Raw genomic sequence first — 20,000 nt, forward strand, 5'->3', positions numbered from 1 at the left:
CTGTCAGTCACCCACAGCAGCCAATAAGGACAGGGGTGCTGATCTCAACACTAAAGCTGATTGGGTGGAAAAGCATTGTATATAAGCTGTCTGCTCTATTTATGTATTTTTACCCTATATGGTGTCTTTCTAGAGAACTTCCTGTCGTCTTTATCTAAATGTAGTTTGTCTTACTGTGATCAATGTTGGCATTGTGATTAGGTGAAACATCATGACTTTAAAGATGAAAGGCCATATTGAAAAATTGTTTTGCCAGAGAAAAACACCCAACGTTTTTCATCTATTATCTACTGTGCATCTTTCTTTCTTTCTTTCTTTCTTTTTTTCTTTCTTTCTTTCTTTCTTTCTTTCTTTCTTTCTTTCTTTCTTTCTTTCGTTCTTTCTTTCTTTCTTTCTTTCTTCCTTTCTTTCCTTTCTGGGCTTGATTGCATGTTAATGGTTGTGTGGTGTGTGCCTTCAGGAAGAGGAGCTGGAGGCTGAGGCTGCTAAACGGCAGTATTTAGATGTGGAGCACAATCTGTCCAGCATTGACCACGCCATCCACTCGGAAACGCTCAGAGACACCGCACCCGCACTGGAGGGCATTAAGGTAACACACACACACACACACGCACACAGTCTCTCTCTCACACACACACACACACACGCACACACTTCATGTGCACACATTGACACGCACTTTTAACATATTCAGTAGGAGCACATTGCATCCTATATTTTAATAACGTTAACATTCTTTCTTCCCGTCTTCTGTTCTTTGGTCATTTTTTGTCTTTCATCTGAATGTTTGTTATTCATGAAAGTTATTCATAACAACAATGTTCTTGACACACGCACACGCACACACACATGCACAGGCAAACACAGTACATAACCCTAACACAGATACAGTACTCCCTCACAAACGGAGTCAAATTTGAGTCAGTTACAGATTAATTGACATACTCACACTGTTTATCATCTTCCATTTTTCTTGACATGTTCAGGGTGTTGTTTGATGAGTTTCTTTCTGTCTGTCTTTCTGTCTCTTTTTCCATCTCATCATGCTCTGCAGTTTGAACAGTGGCAGAAGTATTTGCGAATTCAGGTTAGCTGCTGTATGGGTCTGCAGAGACACTGAAGTCCACTGGTACACCAGCCTAGCGCCCACACAGACTTTGCACTTTATAAACTGGCAAGAAAGCGTCTGACAGAAGCACAGTGAGCGTGCAAAAGCTATCTTCTTAAAGTGACGCCTTAAAGTGACGTATGAAAACAATGGCTTAAAATAATGATTCCCAATTCTTGTTAGTGGTTCATCAACTTGTAACAGAGTGAAGAACAGCATTGCATTTGCATTTGCAGCCCCACATTTGTGCTCCCTAAATTCTCAACCTTTACTGCAGATAAATGAGTGGAGTGCAGCAGCAGTAACATTGTTAAGTAATAAAGAATTTAAAAAATAAAATGCATCAACACTTACAAACTCGTCCTGGCCCAGTGAATGGCACTGCTGAATTCAATATCCATGAGCTTAGAACAACAATGTAAATTTGCCTGGTACTTTACCAGCCAACTTGCAAGAATACACATCTCAAGAGGTGAACAAGTGTTCATTCAGCCTATAATTATTCATTTGACCATCTTTGGAAGATGATTCAGTTGCCATGGCAATTTTGCATAGTGATGTTTTAAGGTGTATGCCACTCCTTAGTGTATGGAAGGCCTGGAGCTGTTCAGTTTTACTCCACACAGCTATACAGTTGAGACTGAACATGCCAAGCTACCTTTTTGATATGTTTTGCACAGCTTTAGTTCATGTGTAAAACAGCTGATGGTCTGTTAATGTGATAGTAGGTCAGGTTAAGTAAGATCATCAGATTTGTGGAGCGTGTCCTTGTTTCAAAGAGCAGAATCTGTCTGGGTGCTCTGCATGCCAAATCCTGACCTCTGCTGGTGGCCTGTAGTCACTACAATTACCTCACTCCCTCCTTCCCTGCTGACCCCAGCTTCCCGTGCAGTGGATTAATTTTTGGTTAGCGTCCCATCAGTCACTCTCACTGCCTTCGCTACCCCAACAACGCTGTATCCCAACTTGATCCTCACTAACCCACTTGTGCTCCCTAATTTTGGTAGTTTTAGAACCTGATGTGGTTGATCTTAATGTACTGTAATTTAGTTTTAGCTGATGATCATTTTTTTCTGCATTTATTTTGAATTTGGTAAATGTTAATATGAATTTGATCATCTAGGTGTGTGTGTGTGTGTGTGTGTGTGTGTGTGTGTGTGTGTGTGTGTGTGTGTGTGTGTGTGTGTGTGTGTGTGTGTGTGTGTGTGTGTGTGTGTGTGTGTGTGTGTGTGTGTGTGTGTTTGTGCGTGTGTGTTTGTGCGTGTGTGTGCGCGAGTGTGAGTGTGAGTGCGCAAGCGAGTGATTGATAGTGCATGATTGCAGTTGTGCGTGTGATCTGCTGTGCACTTCTAATTGGATGCTAAGCTGATTTTTACTACTTAGTATTCATACGTGTGACAATGAAGTTGATTCTGATCTATCGAATAAATGTGTCTATATTGTCAGGTTGTAACTACTTGTATGCAACGTCTGACAACCCTATTTTTGTGTGTGTGTGTGTGTGTGTGTGTCTGTACTCCTGTGTGTGTGTCTGTGTGTGTGTGTGTCTGCGTGTGTGTGTCTGCGTGTGTGTGTCTGCGTGTTTGTGTTTGTGTGTGTGTGTGTGTGTGTGTGTGTGCGCGTGTGTGCGTGTGTGTGTGCGCGCGCGTGTGTGTGCGTGTGTGTGTCTGCATGCGTGTGTCTGTGTGTGTGTGTGTGTGTGTGTGTGTGTGTGTGTGTGTGTGTGTGTGTGTGTGTGTGTGTGTGTGTGTTCCCCCGTGATCAGGGCGAGGAGATCACCAAGGAGGAGATTGACATGCTGAGTGACGCCTGCTCCAAGCTGAAGGAGCAGAAGAAGCTGCTGACCAAAGAGAAGGAGGAGCTGGAGGACCTCAAGGAGGACGTGGAGGAGTACAACGAGGTGTGTGTGTGTGTGTGTGTGTGTGTGTGTGTGTGTGTGTGTGTGTGTGTGTGTGTGTGTGTGTGTGTGTGTGTGTGTGTGTGTGTGTGTGTGTGTGTGTGTGTGTGTGTGTGTGTGTGTGTGTGTGTGTGTGTGTGGTTGTATGGTGTGTGTGTGTGTGCATGCATGTAAGGCTGGGCGACATGGAAAAAAAAAAAATCATGATATGGATTACTTTATATCAGGATAAAGCACATTATGTATGTTTTCAGTTATTCTCTTTATTTTCTCTTTATTTTGTCGTGTCGCAAAACCACTAGTCTTTAAAATGAATCTTTTTATTCTTATTTTTACAGTTATATGAACTTATAGCATGTATGGTGACAACATGAAATGCAATTAAATTATTTTAAATAGTATAAAATGTATAAAATTAGTGTATCACAATATAAACGATAGAGGAAAAAGGGCACGATATAAACTTTTCTGTCACGATAACGATATATATCGTCATATTGCCCCGCTCTACTGTATGTGTGTGTATTGAGGACCTCAAGGAGGACGTGGAGGAGTACAACGAGGTGCGGGGCTCAGCCTGTGTTGTGTGTGTGTCTGTGTGTGTCTGTGTGTGTCTGTGTGTGTCTGTGTGTGTTTGAGTGTGAGCGTGTGAGTGTGTTTGTGTTTGTGCATGCATGTGCGTGTCCTCAAGGAGGACGTGGAGTACAATTTGGTGTGTGTGTGTATGAGTGCGTGTGTGCACACTTTCTCATGTGGAACGCCTGATAATTGGCGCTGTGCGGCAGCCTACAGAGCTGTTGTTTGAATATTATTAGTATTAATCTTCTTCTAATTCTTCTTCTTCTTCTTCTGTCATCCCTTCAGGACCTGCAGGAGATCCGTAAGGAGCTGTCCAAGACGGGGCAGGAGCGCGCGGTGGAGGAGTCCAAAGCCAGCAAGCGCCTGGCGCGCCGCGTCAACCGCATGATCGGCCGCATGGACAAGATCATCGGCGAGCTGGAGAAGGACAAGGAGCTCATCGACACCCAGTTGGACGCAGGGACCATACCCCCCATTGGGTAAGGAGACAGACGCACACAGAGATATTCCAGTTTAGTTTACTCTGTGACGGTGCTTACACACCGCAAGCGTGACACGTCCACTTAACGTGTACGGTATCAGTCCGAAACGGTTAGAATACATGAAAACAGATCATGCCTTGCACACAGGAGCGCGGTGTAAGCGCGGTGCATGTCAGGCCCTGCGAGCGGCAGACCGGACATGTCCGCAATGCTGCTTGAAAATAGAACTCGAGTCTATTTTCCTGCGCGGACGTCCGCGTTCAATGAGTGGGTTCCATTGAAAATGAATGTCTGCTGCCCGTGGATAGAACGTGGACATTGACTCTGCAGTGTGAAAGGCAAACCTCTCGGACTCGCAATGCTTCCAGACACGTTAAGCGAATGCGAATATCTTGGTGTGTATCCACCGTCACACCCCTGCATGTGCACCGACAAGAAGCATTCTGTCAACACAGGAAGGTGCGTCTCGTTGATGTACGTTAAACGGCCGGTTGTATGGGAATAGGGCCTGAGCCGTTTGTGTTGAGAGGTTAGGCCCGTCAGTAATACAGAGGCATTAGAGGAGCATTCAGTGACTAAGGCCGACCAAAACATGTCAGTCTTACCGAATTGCTCCTTTTAATCCTTCTTAAAACATTTCCTGTTTTTCTCTGCTGATCTTATTTGGGGTAATTGCGTGTTTGAACGCTCCTCTGATTCTGACTGACTAGCGGAGTGAGCGTAGCTTCACGGAACAGACTCTGACTGTAAACCTCCCACTGGCATCCATGTGGATGACATCAGTGCGACAACAACTTTGAGTCAGATTTTATTACTGTCCAGTTAGCATTTTAGGAAGTGACGTGAACAGGGTTGTTTTAATGTTTCTTTTTTTAAAAAGGGGTTCCCAGTCATTTGATTCGAAAATGCGACGCAATGCAAACAATTGCAATGCAAGCAACTGCAATGCAATGCAAAAAAAATGCAATGCAAAAATTGCTGTTAAGTCTTGACTGCATGATTATACTATTTTTTTTTCATTTTTGAATTTTTGCAGATTGTTCTTTGATTGGTCGGGAAGTTGTCAGAGGTAAGCCAACTCATGAGGGTAAGGCAGGCGAGTGAGGCGTCGCGGCACACAGCGTAGGTGTTGAATAACACAGGCTGTCTCATCTCTCCTCTCTCTCCAGTCTCTCATCTCTCTACTCTCTGCACTCGCTTCTGTTTGCTCATCCAGTAATTACTATCTCACAATACTAAGCATTTTTAGCATCACCGGGTGTCATTGCAGGTCTTAACATGAATGCACTTCTGTAGCCATAATTACACTAATATTAATGCTCAATTTCCAAGTTCCCTTGAGTTAAATGATTGAGTTTTACCTCTCTCGTTCTCTGAGTCTGCCAACGCAAATTCTACCTCCAAACTATACAGTTGGGATGTAAATCACAGCCTCCTAGACGATACGTTTCGATAATGATTTTTTAAGGCAGCGATTCGATTATTTTTGATATGCCCCAAGATACGATTAGATAGGATTTTTTTCCAATTATTTTTCCACTGGAAAAATACACTTTCCATGGAGCTAGGGCACTGGGCAAGGGCCAGCGGTGCGATTATTCTCTATATTTAAGAATGCCCCAGGATACAATTCGATTGGCGGCAGTAGGATAGATGCATCGTTACATATTGATTATTATTTACTTTCCTAATATACAGTATAATTTCATCGTATGAGAGCAGCTAACTGATCCCATAATATTCAATGATAGTTGCTAGTTTGGAACTTGAGGTAACATCGCCAGACAAAGAGAACGGCTCGAAGAGCAGGAGAAAGGTAAAACTCAATTATTTTAAGTCAAACAGAAGTGTAAAATAAGCCTATTTCCAGAAATGGTATAGTATCACTTTAAAACACATTAAACACGTTATGTGTTTGACTAAAGGCGTAGCATTTGAATAAGATGGGAGCACACGGTGACAGGAAACACAAAGCACCAATACATGCTGACACGGTTAGCTTTAACTACACCAGGCTTTAGTAACATGAACTTAAAAGGGTGAAAAGCATCAGGAATGATGTCGCTTTTCATCTTATTGACTAACAATATAATATTTATACTCCCGCACGATGTAGTTGTAGAGGGTGTAGTGGATTTTCTGTGTCTTTCCGGCCGTCTGTCCACCTGTAGTGTCGTTATTTTCATAGTGCATATGGAGAAGATGTATCGCATCTACATTCACCACCGTAACTCATTCGTAATAATTCTGCATGCAATTGATTCCCTATTTTTGCATTCCTTGACTCAATTTTTGTCATAGGCCACAGATAGGACAGATGGTGTACCCCGATTTCACCTACAGTTAATGGTGGTACTACTGTAGCAGTTTGTCCATGCATGGATAAATTCAATTGATCACAAAATTTCAGTCAGTAGAGGGCAACGGCTTATCCATGCCCTCTGGGGATCTCCTGTGGGTATAGCTATGGCGAAAATACAGTCAACAACGCAACAAAAATCTATGTTTAATTCTGGCCATTCGTTACTGCTGCTTATGAAGTCTGCCATTGATCACGCCTGGTTTCCATGGCCGCTTCAAGCTCCAGCTTCATCACACTCCAGCACAGCCCGCAGCAGCCTGATCAGCTTTCCAATGTAATTCAAGCCTCACATGATTCAGACAGACTGCTGCAGATCGAACATCGCCAGCTTCAGGGTCTTCAGAATGCGAAGTTAAGAGTAGTGTAGAATAGAATAGAGTAACTTCCCACAGAGCCTAAATGTAGGACCGTCGTCATTGACAAAGCATCTCCCAGTGGGACAGGTGATGAGTTTGCTTACCTTTTAATCATGCAGGTCAAAAGTGTTTTTAATGACTCGTATAGCTCACAGCAAATAAATTGTAGCCTTGAATTTAATTTAAAAAAAAAACATACATGAGTTTGCAGATGAGATAAACACCGAAGATGCTTTGCTACAAGCAGAGACTGCAGGAGCAACTAAGGATGTGGAAGTTGAAGCTCTAATTGGTGGAGTGTATTGGTGTTCCTGGGGACTCCTTCTGCATCCTCAGCAGGCATCTCAGGGTCTTGGGTGTTTCGAACCTTAAAAACATAATCATGCAGGTCAAAAGTGATTTTAGTGACTCAAAGCAAATAAATTGTACCCTTTTATTTGATTTAAAAAAACATACATTTTTCAAAGAGTTGAAATAAGTCCACTGGGTGTTGCAGTCTTTTGTTTGAGCTGGGAACCCTGCCACAGGTGTAATGATGTCCTCAAGCGGTGTGAGAAGGACCTTGCAGTGTGTGTGCACGTTCCTACATGTGTGTGTTTGTGTGTGTGCGCGTGTTTATGTGCATTCTCTTCTCCAACATACACAAACGGTGCATCTTGTACTGTACTGTACTGTACTGTACTGTACTGTACTGTACTGTACTGTACTGTACTGTGTGGTGCTGTCGGCCTTGTGGTGTTGAAGTGTGCATCTCCTGTACATGGTTGCACGTTCTTCTCGTTCTCCTATGTAGGGAGAACCTGATCAGCATAACGGAGCTCATCGGCATCATGCGGCAGATCCAGAACATTCCCGAGCAGAAGCTGTTGAAGATTGCCGACGCGCTCGACGAGAACAAGGACGGCAAGATCGACATCGATGATGTCATCAAGGTGAGACGGACAGGAGCGTTTACATGACGACCATTGTGCAGGAGAGATCACCAACATGGATGCCAGAGCTCATACTTGCTGGATCTCAAATGGTGCACTTGTGCACTTCAGTGTTCATGTCTTAAGTGTGTATAGCAAATTAATTCCGCACTAAAAACATAGTGCCCAAAGAGCACAAGGGCACCATCTGAAACACAGCATGTGTGTCCGTGCATGAGTCAGTGAGAACAGTTTATCTGACCATGTTCAATTGTATTTCAAGTAGTCCACCCTCAAGTAGTCCACCCTTTTTCGATTTTCTCACACTTGCAGTATTTCTGAGTGCTTCACATGAGTTTCCACATCATTTTCTTCTCAGATTGATATTATTAGCATACCTTAGCACAATCACTGGAAGTAAATGGTACAATTAGCATCAGGCCACAAGTGATCACTGGATGGAATTAAATTGCCGTTTTCACTCTGGTGAATTACATTCATTTTACAGTGCTTTATAAATACATTTGATTATATTTTATTTACCACACCCATGTACAGTATTCTCATATTTTATCAGGGTTTAACTACAGATAATCAATTCTCTGAAATAATGTGTACTGTCCCTGTAAGTCAGAGATGTCTCGACGGCCTTTTGCGGCCTTTGAGGCCGTTTTATCCGGCCCCCGATATAATTTTAATGCTATGCAGCTTCACATGAAATATGACATTTTGTAAAGGAGTCTTCGAAAATACATTTACAATAGAATTAAGTTATATTCAGGGGACCTAGAGAAGGTGGGGTCTGTTTTAAAGGTGGCTGCCTTCAATATAGGCCTGAAGTGCAGGGGTAAATCCTGGTTTGTGTTCATAGTACGGGCCTCAGAGGACTTTTACGGCCCTCGGATGAATTTGAGGTGGCCCCTCGAATGAAAAAAGTTCCCCACGCCTGCTTTAAGTCAAAATAAAAAAGAGTGCCATAACACTTTCCAATGTGTGTGCGTGCGTGTGTGTTCAGGTGGTAGATCTGATCGACAAGGAGGACATCGACATCTCCACGGCGCAGGTGGCCGAGATCATGGTGATGCTGCAGAAGGAGGAGAAGCTGGTGAAGAGGGAGAAGGCCAAGGAGAAGGCCGAGAAGGTGCTGAACTAACTGAGGCCCTGAGATACTGAGACTGGGCCCACCTGCAGGCCTGCGGGGGTGCATTTTTCGAAACCATAGTTGCTAACGCCATTAGCTACTTTGTTCTTTGCAATGCAATTTCCCATTAGCATTTACCCAAGTTGCTAACGGGCTAACAACTACGCTTTGGAGAAACGCACTCCTGGGGGTGCATTTCTGGAAAGCGTAGTTGTTAGCAGTTAGCAACTTCTGTAGTTGCCAATGGGAAATTGCATTGCAACCAACAAAGTAGTTAACATAGTTAGCGACTACGCTTTCCAGAAATGCACCCCTGGCCGGCTGAGGTGAGCTGAGCTCAGCCTTGATGGAGAGATCCCTCAGCATACTCTACTCTACTCCACTCTCCCCTACCCACCACTGCGCATCGCTTTCACCAGCCTCCACTATACACCACTACCTACAGTGCACACCCATCTCTTCGGTCCTCCCCATCAACTGCAAGCATCTACGCCATCAAGCACAGCCAACAGAGGTGGTACTTCTTCTCGCCGTTTTGTGAAGAGTGGTACAGGAAGGGAAAACAAAAAAAGTGTTTTTAATCAGGAATGGCCTGTGTATTTTTTTCTTTCTTTCATTTTTTTCTTTTGCTTCATAGATTTGGAGGCTTAATTTTTTCCTAGTATGTAAAAAAAAAAAAGAACTAAACTACGCACAATTTTTTTCTGATTCGTCAAAATAGGCCCTGTTGATATTGTGTTTATTTGAATGAAAAAAGTTAATTTATTGTAAAAAAATATATACATTATATATATATATTATAATTTTATTTTTATTTAGGCTTGTTTCTATTGCTTTTGCACCTTTGTTATCTAAAACCACACAAAAAAAGAATCAAAATTATGAGTAAATTAACTCAGAGCTAAGAATAAAAAAAAAAAATCATAATAATAATAATGATGTCAGGTGGACATTGAGGTTCCAAGTTGAGTTTAGTTGGCTTGGTGTGCCATCAACTCACCCCCACATCAGAAGAGGAGAGCAAAGGAGTTTGGGTAATCGGAGGAGGGAGGCCATGTATTCTGCACTTTTGCACAAGAATCAATCACCCTGTCATCCACCATCATTCCACTCTCCTCTTTTCTTTCCTTGCTTTTTTTTCTTGTCTTTTTTTCTTGTCCTCCCCCCACAGGAACTGATTCCATGTTCGTTCTTGAATGTACAGTAACATGTCAAGCGGATGGCATAGTGATGTATGCCAAAGTGTTGAAAGAACTAACCAAAGACGCAGGGCGCGGGAGTGTATTTGTATGAAAGTGTGTTTGTGTGCATGTGTTGGAAATGAAGCAGGAGATGAATAAATGACACTGTTAGCTGGGTTTCAGGTTTGCCGAAGAAGGCAAGAGACTGTTTTTAGTGGTACATCTGAAGACGAGTCAGTTGTAGCTCTTTTTAACATGTGTTACTGATAGGCAGACTGACTCATTGATTTGACTTGGATTATCAAGCCAATTGTTTTAATCAAGAATCCATACCTGAGGTGTTCTCACTTCCGCTACCTTTTAATGTCCAATGTATGCAATGTGGCCTTCAACAGAGCAACACACACACACACACACACACACACACACACACACACACACACACACACACACACACACACACACACACACACACACACACACACACACACACACGCACACACACACGCACACACACTTTAGTAGGGATAAGTTAAGTAATGCATAAGCCCTTCTTTCTGAGTTTGTACACATGTACAATGACCTGTTCGTGACCCAACACGGAACACGGCACACGACACCCAGGTTTAGGGCTTGATCAAACCGTGTGCGTGCGTGCGTGCATGCTTGCGTGCGTGCGTGCGTGCGTGCATGCATGCGTGCATGCATGCGTGCATGCATGCTTGCATGCTTGCGTGCGTGCTTCTGTGCGTGCGTGCGTGCGTGCATGCTTCTGTGGGTGCGTGCGTGCTTCTGTGGGTGCGTGCGTGCTTCTGTGCGTGCGTGCGTGCATGCTTCTGTGGGTGCGTGCGTGCTTCTGTGGGTGCGTACATGCGTGCTTCTGTGCGGACACAAGAATTCTAGACAAGGGCATTGTACAAACAATGTGTACAGAGATGGCATCAAACTACTAAGCCGCCGTTCTCTGGAATCTCAGTGTTTTGACGTTCAGGACAGAAAGTGTGTCTTTTGATATGTGGGGCTGCGTGTTTGTCTGCGTGTGTGTGTGTACGCGTGTGTGACATTCTGTCTCGGCACCAGACGGGTAAGGGGTAGGCTGGGTACAGTCAGGTTGATGGCAGAATAAACATTGGCTTCATGCCGACGCGCGCTGACACACACATAGACACACGCGCGCACACGCACACACACACACTCTTTCTGTTTCTCACACACACGCGCACACACACACACACACACACACACACACACAGACACTTTCTGTTTCTCACGCGTACAGAAACAGGAGTGTGTGTGTGTGTGTGTGCGTGTGTGTGTATGCATAGAGCCTGAGCAGAGCAGAGCAGGGTGGAGAGGCAGCACGGGGTACATGAGTCCCAGCATATACATCATCTGCAACATTAAACATGCCAGGCTGTGGCTGCGGCTGCGGCTGCGGCAGCTCCAGCACCACGCGGTCTCTAGAGAGAGCCCTGCCTCCCTGCCTACACCCCAGGGCCGGAGCTATAGGGGGGGACAAGCAGGGCATTTGCCCCTGGCCCCAGGGCCCTCCTGTATTGGTGGTGGGGGCCCTGCCTACACCCCAGGGCCGGAGCTTATATAGACGGGGTAAGCAGGGCTTTTGTCCCTGGGCCCAGGGCCCTCATGTATTGGTGGAGGGGGCCCTATTATGACCTTGGCAGGCTGTATGGGGGGGCCTATCAGTCAGTGTATTGCAGTGGTGCCCTGTGTGCATTTGTTCCGGCACTGCTACACCCTGTCCCTGAGCCGACTCCCTGTCGGCCTGCGATGTCTTAGAGAGAAGACGGAGAGATGGAGACGAGAGATGGAGAGAGAGAAGGAGTGTGGGAGATGGGGAAAGAGAAGGAGTGAGGTAGAGAGAGAGAAGTACAGCTAGAGGAGTACAGAAATAAAGTTTGCTTTGATGGAAGCAAAGAAATGCCATTTGGGCCTTTTGTCTGCCTCGTCGCAATAATAATAATCTGCTATGTAATAATTAGCTGTACATACATGTGTTATTTAGGGCAAGGCTTGACCACTCGACTCACCTCCGTAGTCTTCATTTGTGGCTTGACTTGTCATTTGGAGATGAGGGAGAGTACATGTTGATGTTGACTCAGGTAATCACTGCAAAACCCTGTTAGGCACAACAGGGGACGTATTCTGTTTTATTCAGAATGAAGACGGGTTGTATTTTTTTTCTTTTATACACCACCAAAGAAACATGTCGCACAGACCTGTGTGTTGTCATCAGGGTTGGTCTGCACAAACGCCTATACAGAAACCTGCTTCTATGTGTACAGTAAGCGCTATCACAACCAGGACTTGAAGGGTTCAGCTAGGATAGCCTTATTGAGGAGTGTCCTTTTTGGAGAGGAAGCATAGCTATCAGTAAGACACTGAATAAATCACAACATCATTATACAGTAGTATATGTGGTGTGGTGCATATGGTAGCAGCATGTGTGACCTTTCGGAGAGGTCGGAAGCCTATCGGCAATGTGTTAAATTTGCTAAATGTGCTTATTTTTTGGTAGCAATAACCGATAACACCTACAGTGATGAACACCCAGAGTTCATTTATGAAGGGGTAATGCATCAGTGTATACACGACACATTGTGTATTGAATTATGACGTTTGAAATAGATATCATGCACAAGTGATAAGGTTATATCCTGAACAAACATCGCAGGTTTATCGGTCTGTGCAGGCAAGCAGCTATCGTTGGATCTCCCCTGTGTTGTCTATTTAGCTGGGATTTGCAAGGAAAAGGTTCAGGACAGGTAGTAAAGAGGAGACTGTTAAGTTGACACTTCATGCGTATCCCATAACACGTTAAGCTTTGTGTGCATAATTGCAGCTTCAGCTTGTAATCGTCATTTCAGGGCAACTTTGTGGTGCATTCTGCAGCTAATGTCTGTTCACTGTGTTGTACTGTAGTCAGTGTCCCCATAAGCAGCTTCTAATATACGTGCACTATTGGGAGAGCGAGTGTGTGTGTGTGTGCGTGTGCGTGTGTGTGTGTATTATCGAGTGGGGGGGAGAGCAGCTGTAAAGAGAAGAGCACTTTGCCAGTCATGGCGAAATAAACTTTCCAGCTGTACATAGAAATCAACATAAATTGAGTATTACAGGTTGTTCTAATTATTAAGAACATTAAAATATATGCCATTTAAAACAATGCTGTCTATATTCCAAAAGAGCTTAAAAAAACGTGTTATTTATTTATTTAATTACACTGCTTACAATGGGGGATGCTATTGGGGTGAGGGAACTGGCTGAATAGTTAAAGATATAGCTAAAGAAAATATTTTGTGACATTATAATAGATGTTTACTTGAATCAGTAGAGATGTACAGATATGCAAGCATCATATTTTTCTCATGTAAATATATTCACTGCCGTTATTTAACACGGAGCAGTATCAGTTAGAGAATGTTGAATAAAAGTTGACTGATCTGTGTCATGTTCTAAAGCTTTCTGTTTATTTGTTGATTCTGTGTTTTCTTTCATTTTGTTTTTCAATAAAACACATCCCCACACCTGTGTTTCACTCATCACTCATCCATATATCATTAGTCCCTCTAGTCTATCCATTCATCCATCACTTCACCCATCCTCATACTCCCCTCTCCTCCTTCTGCCTTTCCACACTTTTTAAGCAAGAAACGCAATTTCAAATTCTTTGTATGACCAGTGCATGTAAAGAAATTGACAATAAACTTGACTTGACTTGACTTGACTTTAAGCAGAGAGGGTGTAGCAGCACTCTAGCGATTCGTCTTATGGCCTGCTGTGCACAAGCATGTCTTTGTGTGCACCCTTCCGTTCCATGTTAGTCATGCATCTGGTGGCTAGCTGGGGGCCCCACTGCCAATGGAGCCAATAGGTAGCCAGTCCTGCTCTCTCCACCCCCTATCCTAACACCCCTCTGGCCTCGGGGGGAGGCTACTTTTGGCGCCCCTGCTTCCTAGAGCACTTTCTTCAGTCCGAGTCCTGCCTGTGACCCCCACATGCTAAAGTGGATGTCACCGATAGCCGCCCGTACGCACAAAGACCTTTTACACTTTAAGATTGCACTTCCACGTGCAACTACACCCCAAACACACAAAACAAGACAGTTGAAAACTTGACCGGCCCTAAGGACTGACACGAGCATAACGAAACAGTAAAGCACTTACTTACCGGATAATGGAAGCACACTTAACTAGTATGAACTTGAAAGTTGGGCCGTTCAGTCAAGTCTATGCCTTAGGAGCTGCTTGAGTCCCTAGCATTGACAGTATGTCAATGGTCCCTAAAGATGTTCTCAGGGTGATCAACTGACTGCGTTCCAGTTGGATGATGTATAGTTGATGTAGGGGGATACAGTATACAGTGCCTTCAAAAAGTCTACACACCCCTCCTCAAATGTCTGTTTTTTGTGATGTAAAAAATGACAGAAATACAAATAAATTCACAGTTTTTCCCACCTTTAAAAACAATTATCCTGTACAATGCAATTCAGAAATAAACTCAAAGCTTTAAAGGGGAAAAAAAGAAAATGAAAAACTTCAATTAACATGGTTGCATAAATATACACACTGAAGAAAAACAGCACAAAAGAACAATGCTGCCACCACCATACTTCATGTTAGGTATGGTGTTATTGCTGTGATATTTTGCGCCAAACATACCCTTTTGAATTATGACCAAAAACTTCAATCTTGATGAGGTAAAGTTTGCAAAAAATACTTCTGTAATCTCCCAAATGCATGTGGGAAGATGTGTTATGGTCAGGTGAAACCGAGGTTGAACATTTTGGACATAATTCCAAAAGGTATTTTTGGCACAAAACATCACCGCAATAACACCATACCTAACGTAAAGTATGGTGGTGGCAGCATTGTTCTTTTGTGCTGTTTTTATTCAGCTGTAACTGGGGCCTTTATTAGGGAGGAGGGAATTATGAAAATTTCCACAGGGGCCGTGGTAGTGGCACAAAACCTCCAGCCCCCTGGTAGAAAGGTGAATATGCAGAGGAACTAATCTTTCAGAACGACAATTTCTCTAAGCACACGCCTTAATCTACAAAAGAATGGCTTAACCAGAATAATATAGAGGTTTTGCAATGGCCCAGACAAGCCAAAGGTGCTGCAACTAAGTATTAATTTAAGGGTGTGTATATTTATGCAACCATGTTAATTTAAGTTTTTTATTTTCTATTGTTTCCATTTAAAGCGTTATGCTTGTTTCTCAATTGCATTGTACAGGTTAATAGTTTAGATTGAAGGTGGAAAAAGTTGTGAATTTATTTGTCTTTCTGTCATTTTTTTACATCACAAAAACCTGACATTTGAGGAGGGGTGTGTAGACTTTTTGAAGGCACTGTAACTGGAGATAAGGGTAGTGTTTTGCATGCATACCCTTCAGAAAAAGGAAGGGAGGTGGATTTGTCAGTCCACTAAGTTAAATTGGTGGTTTGTTTTAGAAAATAAATGTGGACTTGTTTCTTTTGCTAATGGCCAGACATATAGGTTGAACTAAACTTGGCCAGACTGTTGATCTGTCATGTTGATTAAAGACCTGTGGGTAGAAAAAAATGATACTTAAAAAAAAAAAAAAAGTCTGGAATACCTTATTTGCTAGGAGTGTGTATATGTACAAGTGGGCCCTCACACTTCTGAGTGTGTGGAGGGTAGCTAGAGTTTGCGTTGAACTGAAAACTCAATGTAACACTTGTGCGCCATACTTAAGTTTTGGGGCAAAGACTGCTTAAACTAGATTGAAAGAATTGTGAGGAATTTCTAAAGCACGAATGTAAGGGGTATGTGGGATATTAAATTAATGAAGGTAACTTCACTAGAAATGGGCCTTAAAAATAGTGTCAAACAAGACATGTTGCACCTGGACAACAGGGGGAGCCCTTTCCCCAGTGACCAGCATGGTGAGGGACACAGAAAACAACTCCCCAAAGTTTTGTTTCCTGTTGAAACTGACTTGGTTTGTATGTGTGGCATAGATAATGTGACTTGAATTTGTCCTGGACTTGAAACAAACCATTTCGCACATTTGGTACTAGGCATGATGCATTTATCAAGGCCATAGTAGAAAACAAAACAGCAGCTCATAGCTGTTACCCAGGGCCCAATTTGTTTAGTCAAGAGTTATTTTCCATTATGTGTTACCAAGCGAGCATTTCTTATAACAGAGCACTGCGTACGACACTTTTGCTTGGAAGCAGGAAAATGTTTATTGCCTGCTGAAAAAGCTTAAAAGTATTTAGGGGACATCTCGAGCAGAATGGAAAACACTGCACAGAGACTTTATTAAAAGGCATGCAGAGGTTGTCAGTCAGTCAGTGCTGTGGTCTCAAGTCATGTGTCAAAAGCTCTTAAGCGAGATCGAGATCTATGTGGTGCACTATAGCTGATGGAGAGGAAATTTCATCCGCTCTATACAGTTCAGTATATAATTAAAAGTAATAAGAGGATGATGCCAAAAGAATGAAGAATTGCCACACAACAGTCTGATCAGATGTTTTGGCACATACGTCTGTATGACTAACCCTGTGCAATAACGGATGAAAAGACACAAAAGAAAGCCAGAGAGAAAGCGAAAAAACGAGCACCATAAAATTGCTAAGAGCCCATTGTTGTGGCAACTCGCAACCAACTCGTCTGTGTGTAGCCCACATAATTTGATGTTTCTGTTTTTGTGTTTAAAGACAAGTTTTTAGTGACAAAAAGGGTGGTATTTTGGGTGGAACGTTACACAGACCACTTCAATGCGACTCATTTGCTGTCACAACTAAAAAACAAGGGGGAAAAACAACATGCCACACATCACAGTGGATTCTCCAGATGCTCTGTTTTGTACATACTGTATTAAATGTTTCATTTGACCTTACAAGACTTATGTAAAACTATAGCGCTGTGCACTGTCTAGCTTATTGTAAGGTGTGTGTGTGTGCGTGTGTGTGTGTGTGAGAGTGAGAGAGAGAGAAAGTTAGACGAGGGCAAGATAGAGTTTGTGTTGTGATGTGTTGTGTTTGTGTGTTTTGGAGGTTTTGAAGTGTTTGTGGTTGAGATCAGGGTTACAGAGTGTACAGCAACCTTGTGTAAGTAAAGTGGTGAAATATGTGGTAGGACAGGCTGAGCTGGGTGTGTGTGTGTGTGGGTGTCAGTGAATACGATAAACACACTTCTGTATTTTCTGTCAAGAGGCTGTCACAACAGACACAGACAGCAAAGTACTCTCTCTCTCTCTCTCTCTCTCTCTCTCTCTCTCTCTCTCTCTCTCTCTCTCTCTCTCTCTCCGCCTTTGTCTCTCTTTCTCTCTCATACACACACTTATCTACAGTTTACAAATTTGTGGAGCGATGCATTTCTCTTCGGCTCCTTCACTCTACTCTACTCTACTCGCAGGGTCATCTGCCGACCGGCTCAGCCAAGACAAATGAAATTCCTCCACTTGAACAGTGTTGCACATCTGTAAAGCTTTGCCTTGTGTATGCTGGAGTGGGGCAAAGGCATCCATCACTCTGAGCCAGCGAAGGGGGCTGTAGTCGCACCTCGTTGTCCCAAGGCAGGCAGTACACTTTGCAGTGTTAATTCAACACTTTGAGGTTTGAATTTAACACTGACACAATTTAATTCAACACTTTGAAGTTTGAATTTAACACTGACACAATTTAATTCAACACTTTGAAGTTTGAATTGAACACTGACATTGTTGGTCGAAGTGAACTCTGTAAAAGTCGAATTAGCACTGCAAAATTTACTGTTGTTCCAAGCATACACAGCCTACCAGACAAGGTGCCCAAATAGGCTGTATATACAACAAGCCACAGTAGTTCATATATAGCCTACTATATCTACATCACTGCTATAGGACACCTTAGTTTTTTGCATGATACAGTATGTCCTTGTGTAGACTGGGGTAGGTGAATGTAGAGCTCATAAGAAACAGTACTACCTATTCTGGACCCCGTTTCTTGAAAGCATCATTGCTAACCAGTTAACCAGCTAACTTATAGGTTTCCAATGGGAAATTGCATTGCAACCAAGTAAGTTGCTAACTTAGGTAACAATGTTGTTGTCAAGAAACGCACCCCTGGTTTTGTTTTTTGTTGTCTGTGAAGAATATATTGATGACTTGTTTGTTTTTATATTTTGTTTTGGTGAAGCCTGTTCTAGCAGCATTTCATTGCTTTCAGATGTGCCATGCACTTAACCTTAATCGAAGTGCTTTAAAACAAAAAACAAAAAAATGTAGAAAAGCAATTAAACACCACTATGCTAATGATTGTCTGTGAAGGTGTGCTTATCATTATTCTGATGACAATAAAAACAGTGAATTGAACAGTGTGATGCCTCATTAATGTGTTGAAATGTGTTTGTGCATGACGTCTGTGTGTGTGCATGCGTATGTGGGTATAGGAGATACAAAAGAGAATTGGGGCATGCAGGGGTGTGTGTGCGCATGTTTGTGTGTGTGTGTGTGTGTGTGTGTGTGTGTGTGTGTGTGTGTGTGTGTGTGTGTGTGTGTGTGTGTGTGTGTGTGTGTGTGTGTGTCTGTGTGTGTGTGTGTGTGTGTGTGTGCGCGTATGTGTGTCTGTGTCTGTGTGTGTGTGTGTGTGTGTGTGTGTGTGTGTGTGTGTGTGTGTGTGTGTTTTAGGGAGGGAGGGGGAGAGAGAGAAGGGGAAGAGTGTGTGTGCATGTGTGTTTATGTGTGTGTGTGACTTATAGAGACAGATCGTAGCCTATGCCTTTGTAAAAACCCTCTAGGCGCAGTACAAGTCCACCTGCCAAGTTTTCTCGCTCTTCAGAGTTCCAAATGTGTTGGTGTGTGGGTGGGTGTGTCTGGGAACATGCAGTGCAGATGACACATCTGCAACTCGCTTGTCTGACTGCCGTCAAAGTTGAGCCTCAGAGCAGGTGTCAAATACTTTACTGACTGATACTTCCTGAAGTTCTACTATAGACAATTTTATACACACAAACCAAAGTACAAGGGAAGAGGTTGTGCACATCCTGTGTCAAGGCAGAGACCACGATTCAAGTTGCTAGTAGAGAGAAGTCCACAGAGTGGAAATGGTTCTATTTAATTAGAAGTAAATGATATCACATCCTAACATTGTGTTCAACAGCAAAGGCGCAACCAAAATGCAGAGGTCAATGCTCCAAAAAAACCTGCAGTGTGTACTATCCCCATGTGGGGGCAGTGTGGGTCAACATGTTGGCATGCTGTAAATGTGCTGACAGCTTCATCCGGTTTGACAGACCTCACGCTCTAGTTTCATTTCAAGCCATCTCTCCTCCTCTTCCTCCACCACCACCACCCCCTCCAAAAAGAAAAAAGAAAGAAAAAAATTGAAACGTAAAAATGAACTGCTGAAACAAAAAATGAGGCTGGCAGGACAGATAATGCAAGTCTATGTGGCCAGTGGCCGCATCCATTTATGACTGTAGGCCTGCCTTCTCTCTGTAAAGAATGAGATTTCCCAGGAGGGAAAGAGACAGAGACCGAGAGTGGCGTCAAAAATATATATTAAAAAAAACTTGCGAAGGAACAGTTTGGAGTTACTGAGATACAGTATGGAAATTTTATTACAGTCGGAGAGAGAGAGAGAGAGAGAGAGAGAGAGAGAGAGAGAGAGAGAGAGAGAGAGAGAGAGAGAATACAGAGTGAAAAAGGGCACATAGTTGGAGAGAAAAAGGGAGGCATAGAGGTAGGCAAGACAAGTGACAGAGATGCCTTTTAATGGTGTCGCTCTTTTTTCCAGGTGAAAATCCTTCATTTCACCTCTCCACACACACACACGCACACACACACACACACACCCATTGTCTCTACTCAATATGAACTGATATGTCAGCAAGTCAGCAACGATGCAAAAGGATTTCTGTTTCAAGCTGCAATATGAGAGAGAGAGAGAGAAAAAAGAGAGAGAGAGCGATAGAGAAAGAGAGTAAAATGTATTAGCCTATTGTTATGAAAAT

At 43.2% G+C, this 20,000-nt stretch overlaps 1 protein-coding gene across 4 annotated transcripts in view; it reads left to right on the forward strand.

Annotated features, from left to right (window-relative positions):
* The window catches only part of letm1 (leucine zipper-EF-hand containing transmembrane protein 1), a 46,426-nt gene extending 32,867 nt beyond the window's left edge, over positions 1 to 13,559 (forward strand). Inside the window, exons 11-17 of one of the 4 annotated variants that reach the window (XM_063184047.1) lie at positions 461 to 589; positions 1,055 to 1,087; positions 2,874 to 3,008; positions 3,870 to 4,063; positions 5,103 to 5,135; positions 7,578 to 7,716; positions 8,711 to 13,559. In XM_063184047.1, the coding sequence (XP_063040117.1) occupies positions 461 to 589; positions 1,055 to 1,087; positions 2,874 to 3,008; positions 3,870 to 4,063; positions 5,103 to 5,135; positions 7,578 to 7,716; positions 8,711 to 8,848 (801 nt within the window). In that variant the 3' untranslated portion in view covers positions 8,849 to 13,559. The remainder of the gene's footprint in view (positions 1 to 460; positions 590 to 1,054; positions 1,088 to 2,873; positions 3,009 to 3,869; positions 4,064 to 5,102; positions 5,136 to 7,577; positions 7,717 to 8,710) is intronic. The other 3 variants (XM_063184049.1, XM_063184048.1, XM_063184050.1) reach the window with 3 other exon arrangements.
* The last annotated feature ends 6,441 nt before the right edge of the window (positions 13,560 to 20,000 follow it).

The sequence above is a fragment of the Engraulis encrasicolus genome, chromosome 19 (genome assembly GCF_034702125.1).
Source record: "Engraulis encrasicolus isolate BLACKSEA-1 chromosome 19, IST_EnEncr_1.0, whole genome shotgun sequence".
Classification (NCBI taxonomy): domain Eukaryota; kingdom Metazoa; phylum Chordata; class Actinopteri; order Clupeiformes; family Engraulidae; genus Engraulis; species Engraulis encrasicolus.